Here is a 7,527-nt window from a genome sequence, read left to right on the forward strand (position 1 = left end):
AGACATCTTGGTTTTCAGATCAAGATCATGTTCTTGCTTTCTTTCTTTATATTTTTGTAATGCTTAAGTTTTGCTTTCATCAATCTCTTGTTTATGCCTTTCATTTCCTTTATTATACTTATATAATCATGTTCTCCTTTTGTTTATTTATGTTTCTCTTTTTCATTATGTTTAGCTAAGTTTGTTATGTCAAGGTGAAAAGGTTACACTAATGGTGTAAGAATAAGTATAGTATAAACTCAATATGGACTTTAATGTTTGATACTAACATGTTTTGTATTTGCTATCTTGTTCACTTTTAATACTCTGCTTGTTAAATGATTAATCTAGATTTATGTTGTATAACCCTTGGTACAACAAATACTTGGCACTTTCATAGCCCAACCGTATGGTATAACCGACATCTGTGCTATGAAAGGAACTTGATTTGTTGTTAACATAAGTTATAATCATGAATACCTGACAATATTTACAAGTATTAGCATAATTCGAATAAGATAACTAATGTAATCATGTTAACAATTTATAATTCGATTGGAACCTTCTTTGTGTGTGGTTTCTAGTTGGGTAATAAAAAGAGTTTATACTATATTTGTTTGAAATACCATTAGTGGATCCTCTAACATTGATAATTATTTTATCATTGTTTAATCCTTATATCAATATCACATCTCAAAGCTCTCTTCAACTCCTTTTCTGTTATTATCTATTTCTTTATTTGTAGTTTATACAGTTAACCTCCATGTGGTTCGGATACGGTCTTGCTGGGTTATTTATTATTTCGACACTCCTACACTTGAGAGAAGACATCAACTCTTTGATCGTGTCAATAGATATGATATAAATATTATAAAATTCATTCTGAAACTAACAATTTTTTTTTTGTTGAATATTAAATAATAATTGAATAACAAACAGTATAAATTCAATGAATAAAATATAAATATTTAAAAAATTTATTTAATAAATAATAAATAAAATATAAAATATAAAAACTTAAAAAATCAAATTGAGTTAGATTTATTTTTCCCGACTTAGATATGTTTTTTCCAGATAATATTGAAGCTCTGAAGCACCACCATCAAGCTTATTTTATCACTTAAATGGTTGAAAATGACTCAAATTGTGACTTTATCTTTTATCATTGGAATCCGGTGACCTCTCTCTCTAACTAGAGACTGAGAAATAATACAAATAAATTTTTGTATCAAAAATGATTTTTAAAAAAATTTAAAGGGATTTAAATTGCATAGTTTTTGTTATTTTTAAAGATGAAGGGATTTTTCATGAAATCCCTAGCATGTTTGACGCGTTTTTTAATTTAGTCTATATTCTTTCATTTCTACCCTCATATAAAAAATTAAAAACAATTGTTTTTCAATTAAGATTAAATTGTCCATAATAAAACTTTGAGAAGGAAAATAAATTATTAAAAAATAAACAATAACTTGTGAGCACACATGAACAATGTTTATCTGCCCTAATTATACCACACCTTTTAATGTTTTCCATGAAGATAACTAACGGATCAAAAACCAATCTAATCTTCTTTTAATCTGATCTAGATCTTCAGCCTCTTGTTTTTTTTTTAACAATCCTTCTGTCCATGTCACCTTCCAGTATATCAAATTTGATTATTCATGCATTTGAATTACAATCCAAAACAAAAAAAATTGATTAAAATCAACAAGTCGGATATAGGGATGACATTACAGAAAAAAGAAAGATTGAAGATCTAAATAAGATTAAACAAAAGGGCTAGGGACTAAGGTCATGTTATAAACTAAGGCCTTATTTATTTGCTAGAAAGTATTTTTTTTTTAAAGTGAATTTCAGAAAAATAAATTATTTTCTGATGTTTGGTAGTGTAATGAAAAATAAGTTGAAAAACACTTTCCAGTGTTTGGTTATGTCATGGAAAATGAGTTGGAAAATAACTTATTAATGTTTTATTTTCTCAAATTTATTAAAATAATGAGGAACAAATCTTACAAATTAAAAAGTTGAATGAGAATAAAATTAAAAAAAAAATATAATTTCATAAATTATTTCAAATAAAATAAATAATAGAGATCAAATCTAAAAAAAAAAATGAAAGATGAAGAAATTAAAATAATAACAATTAACATTTCATAAATTATTTCAAAAAAAATAATTAACAATCAAAAGAATGAGGACCAAATTTGATAGATAAAAAATTTCAATAAAAAAATGATAAGAGAAAAGCAAATAACAATTATAAAAATAAAAAACAAAGTTAATATAAAAATTAAATTTTAAGAGATGAAATTGAAAAATAAATATTTGAATTAAAATAATTATAGCAATTAAAAGTTTGAGGAACAAATTTGATATAATCAGTAAATAATATGACATTTTTAATTTTTTTATAATTTTTAAAAAGTATTTTCCATCTAAATTTTTTAAAAAATTATTTTTCTAAAAACCAAACTAAATATTTCTTTATACAGCGTTGTAGAAGCTGCGTACTGAACTGTAGTTATCTCGAAGTTATAAAATGGAATCAAACTCCGAAACAAAACAAAAGAAGCGGAAAAACATGGAAGATTGAAAACCGTGACGATCACTATTGATCAATCCATCTGTAAGTAGATCACCGTTGCCTGCCCCAATCTTATTTTGAATTTAAAAATTCAAATCCCCCTCTCTCCTCCTCAAAATAATCCAAAAAAAAAAAAACAACGGGTGAAACTTAAGGTTTACGCTCCTCGCATTTTCAAATCTCCTTCCCCCTTTACTCTCTCTCAAAACCCTAACACTCAGAACACCCGCTTTCTCACGCTCTTTTGAATATCCCTCCGTACAATCACGCGATGACAGCTGTCATCCCGCCACCGTTCTCCGGCCGCGAACTCTCGAATCCACCAACAGACGGTATCTCGAACCTTCGATTCTCCAATCACAGCGATCTCCTACTCGTCTCCTCGTGGGACAAGGTACGCCCTCACCAATCAAGTCACTCCCAATCTTCAAATTTTACTGAATAACTCAATATCTGATTTTTTTTTGTTTATTTATTGTAGACTGTGAGATTATACGACGCCAGTGCTAATGCTTTGAGAGGAGAGTTTTTGCACGGTGGTGCCGTGCTTGATTGCTGCTTCCACGACGATTCCTCTGGGTTCAGTGCCAGCGGGGACAATACCGTGCGACGGTTAGTTAGTTGATTTTCACTATTTTTTTGGTTCTCGAGAAGGTATATTGAAGCAGATTTTATACTAAACTGCAAAATGTATGGATTTAGGAATTGACTTTGAGTAGTATATTATGGCAAGACTGTGTCTAGAGATTTTCTTTTTTAAATTGGTTTAGATTTTTTAATTTTGATGATTTAGGTTGGTTTTTAACCATGGAAAGGAGGATATTCTGGGAAGGCACGATGCACCTGTTCGCTGCATCGAGTACTCTTATGCAGCAGGTAGGTGTGCTTGAATTATGATTGTCTGACAAGCTGTGTAATTTTGAAAGCGAGGTACTTCTGGTGTGTATAACTTGTTAGTGTTTGGTCTCATTGACACTCTCTCGTATGTCCAACTTGTCAGACAATCTGCCTCTAATTACCACTTGGTAGTGTTTGATCTTGTTGATGCATGTTTATATGTCCAGCTTGATCTGCTGTGCTTTAATGTTGTCTATTTGCATGGACTTAATGGTTTGCTTATTTGATTATTGCTTTTTACTTGGATATCTTTGTCAGTAATGGTAAAGGTATATTTAGTAACAGGCCCTAGGGTTGCAAATGTGCAATCCCAAGTACGGCAATGCACAAATGAGACCCTGAAACAGAAAAAACAGAATAATATTTGAAAATGCTAAAACCAGTCAATCAAAAGAAAAATAGGTTAGGAAGGTAAAAGATAAATAGTCAACACATGGGCAAAGCTTAAAATTTTTTAAGCTTTAAAGACAAACAAACATGCACGACTACAAGAAAAAGCTGCAGAAAATGACTTGTATTTACTGGCTCTCTTGTGCTCATTGAACTTTTATTTTTCAGATGTTCAGCTATGTTAGTTGATTTGTTTATAGATATCATGCTGCTCATGAGCTTGCCTTCGCTCTCTTGAATTGTAATGAGGTTGTAAAGAATTCCATCACTGAAATAATTATATAGAATACCGGGGAACAATTTCTCCTTATAAAAAGATTATGGCACATTCCTCTCTTTAATTATTTTTTACCCATCTTTCCTCGACTACAGGGCAAGTAATCACTGGTAGCTGGGACAAAACACTGAAGTGCTGGGATCCCAGAGGAGCTAGTGGGCAAGAGCGCACTCTTGTTGGCACATATCCACAACCTGAGCGTGTTTACTCCCTGTCTCTTGTTGGAAATCGTTTAGTTGTAGCTACTGCAGGAAGACATGTTAATGTCTATGATCTGCGAAATATGTCTCTACCTGAGCAAAGGAGAGAATCCTCTCTGAAATATCAAACTCGATGTGTGCGGTGCTATCCCAATGGCACAGGTATTGATCATGACACTGAACTGACATCATTTTCACTGTCTTTGTTGCTACATTTTATGGTGGGTGAAATCATATGCTAGTTCTGCTGCCTCCCAATCACAAGCCATTCTGTTTGCACTGTATTTAAGTTTGTTGGTGCAATGACTTGCTTGAATTGCTTTATCATGAGGCTATTTTTATTTGCTTGTGTTTTGCTTTAGATCTCGAAAAATTCACTAAAACTGAAAGGTGTTCAAAGGAATCTTCTATATACTTGTTTAGTTTAGTTTTATGTTCTGCTCTTCCATGAATAGCATCCTCTTGCTTCAAAAAGTTCAATTAGGTATATTATTGGCAGGGAAAGTGCCTTATACATGCAGTGATGATTTTCATCTATGTCATGAATTTTTGTTGCGTTGGAGTTCTCTCATGGATGACTCTTCTTCACCTGAATTACATGATGCAGGATATGCTCTCAGTTCTGTTGAAGGACGAGTTGCAATGGAATTTTTTGATCCTTCAGAGGCCAGTCAAGCAAAAAAGTATGGTTCCTTTTCCTCTATACCATGCAGCATAGTGCAAATTTGATTTGTCTTTTCCCTGTTTACATTTTTTTGTGATTTTTCATGTCTTTAGGTTAGATGACTATGTAAATATCTGGTTGGAACACTTTTAATGTTGCATGATAGATGTTTAATTTACTCCTTTTGCATACCAATTTCAGGCACTAATGGGTGTTTTCAAAGAAATTCATACGATACAATACAATTAAACTTTTGGTTGTCCCCTGTAGCTCCTCCTCTGTGGGAGAAACTGTGAGGTAGATTGTAGTTTATCAACTTATCCGAGACTAGGTCAATAACGATATGAAATGTGTATAAAAGTGAATGTACCCTTCATTACAGAGTAAGAATCAATCCATGTGTCATGTCACGATTGACTTGGTATATGGAAAAGTTGGTAGACTAAGCACCAAATTCACCTTTTGTGGGGTGAGCTTTTTGTACTTTGAGGTGGAGTGTACTCTATATTCTCAAAAAATGCTGTGGTTTTCATGGTATCATTTTCAATGTGATTTCTCCATAATCTGGTGATGGTAGTATGCATGTGTGATTTGTATCAAGTTACCTAGTCATTAAATGAATGCACTTAGGGTATAAGTTATAACTGTGCAAAAATGAAGGCAGCCCATGTATACTAACAAATAATATCCTTTATCTTTCATTCAATGTATTTGATAGAGTTGAAACTTTGTGCAGATATGCTTTCAAGTGTCATCGAAAATCTGAGGCTGGAAGGGACATTGTCTATCCTGTAAATGCCATTGCTTTTCATCCTGTGTAAGTTTCTGAATACTCTTCATGCATTGAATTTATGGACTTTTGACAAAATAGAAAGGATAAACAAAGTTTAGATATTCGCCAAAGGTTGATTTTTATCATGTAATGCATGCTTTGTTTATTGTGCAGCATCTTAATTTATATTCTGTCTCTGTTCATGTTATGCTATTGTAACTTGCTCATGATAAATGTCGTATCTTGCACTTGCTGTTTATGGGCAGGGTTGACTAAGCAAAAGGTTACTCTACCTTAAAATTGTGTGAATAGATGGACTTGGAACCCAAACCACAATATGATCATAAGACAGAAGCAAAATGAACATCAAAATCCATTCCATGTGCATTTTGAAGCTCTAGTGTATGTTTAGCTGACATTCACAACTTTTTCCTAGCTGACAAGTTCTCATGTTGAGTAATTAGATGAATTTTTTTATTTAGAGAGGAACATTCATTCTGTTTGTAGGATTCAGAAGCCCATAACTAATATTTTTGCCTAACATAATCTCATTGAAACATCCAAGTAATTATGTCTTGATCAAGATGAAAGCTGGATTCTTTTCTCCATTTTTGAGCTTACAATGACTGAAGTTGATGTCTTGTTTGGCATGTAGTCATACTACTAGCCTGTTTCTCTTCTACTATTTTTTGGTCACTTATCTTACATCCAAACTCAACTTGCAGCTATGGTACATTTGCAACTGGAGGTTGTGATGGTTTTGTGAACGTATGGGATGGGAACAACAAAAAGAGACTATATCAGGTGCATGTTTACAGAACATTTGACAGTATTAATTTACTTGTGGAAAGCTTATAGCTTGTTACAATTTTGCTCTTTTCAGTACTCAAAGTATCCATCGAGTGTCGCCGCACTTTCATTTAGCAGAGATGGTCGTCTGTTGGCTGTGGCATCAAGTTACACTTATGAAGAGGGAGATAAACCGTAAGAGTCATTCTAAATTCTAATCTTACCTCGCCATTTCTCTTTCATTGTTTTCTCTGATTGTTGCATGTTCATCTTTCCAGCCATGAGCCAGATGCTATCTTTGTACGAAGTGTAAATGAAATAGAAGTGAAGCCAAAGCCGAAAGCTTACCCCAACCCCCCAGCATAAGTGAGCCTTTTGAAAACCACTGGTCACTAGAATCTTGGATGTGCACTATCTCATGGTTTTCTAGGCGTTTTTGTTTCCTATGAAGCTTTCAAATCTTGATGTGTGCTAATGCTTGAATCAAGGTGGAACGCCTTTTAGTGACCCTGTAGTTTCATTTCTTTTTAAGTGATCGTGTAGGTCTGTGCTTAGAACTTTGGATTCTGTAATTATTCATCTATCTAGTCTCCTAGATATAACAATTGAATGCGACCATGCAACGCATTCTTATCATTATGCAAGAGTAGCAGCCAAGGAACAAGTTTTGTATGATTATGTTGGATGTAATGTCTAGACAGCTCAGTTTCAATGAAATGATAATCCGAAGGTATTACCGGTAGTTAAGTGACTGTTTATTTTTTTTGTTTTAAAAATATTTTTTAAATTTTTTTTTTTAAAATTAATATTTTTTTGATGTGTTCAGATTATTTTGATTTTGATGTAATGATGTAAAAAATAATTTTAAAAAAATAAAAAATAATTATTATTGCATTCACTTTAAATTAACCAGGGTTGCAATCTTTGGATACAATTTAAATGGGTTTTTGGTTGTGGAATGGGTTATATAAAAAT

General features: G+C 32.5%; 1 protein-coding gene across 1 annotated transcript; it reads left to right on the forward strand.

The window, feature by feature from the left end:
• The first annotated feature begins 2,508 nt into the window (after positions 1-2,508).
• Positions 2,509-7,294, forward strand: LOC7465070 (mitotic checkpoint protein BUB3.2). The gene is made up of 9 exons (XM_002300229.4): positions 2,509-2,957; positions 3,045-3,175; positions 3,357-3,439; positions 4,223-4,489; positions 4,935-5,010; positions 5,728-5,808; positions 6,489-6,567; positions 6,647-6,747; positions 6,831-7,294. The coding sequence occupies exons 1-9, from the start codon at positions 2,835-2,837 to the stop codon at positions 6,916-6,918; spliced, it is 1,029 nt and encodes a 342-aa protein (XP_002300265.2). The 5' UTR covers positions 2,509-2,834; the 3' UTR covers positions 6,919-7,294.
• The last annotated feature ends 233 nt before the right edge of the window (positions 7,295-7,527 follow it).

This window comes from Populus trichocarpa, chromosome 1, assembly GCF_000002775.5.
Source record: "Populus trichocarpa isolate Nisqually-1 chromosome 1, P.trichocarpa_v4.1, whole genome shotgun sequence".
NCBI lineage: Eukaryota > Viridiplantae > Streptophyta > Magnoliopsida > Malpighiales > Salicaceae > Populus > Populus trichocarpa.

What these genes read in the sequence shown, in the direction of transcription:
- LOC7465070 (XM_002300229.4), top strand. Translation starts at nt 2,835, where the DNA reads ATGACAGCTGTCATCCCGCCACCGTTCTCCGGCCGCGAACTCTCGAAT. An exon ending in GCCATTGCTTTTCATCCTGT is followed by an intron (nt 5,809 to 6,488) that starts GTAAGTTTCTGA and finishes CTCAACTTGCAG; the next exon opens with CTATGGTACATTTGCAACTG. An exon ending in ACAAAAAGAGACTATATCAG is followed by an intron (nt 6,568 to 6,646) that starts GTGCATGTTTAC and finishes TGCTCTTTTCAG; the next exon opens with TACTCAAAGTATCCATCGAG.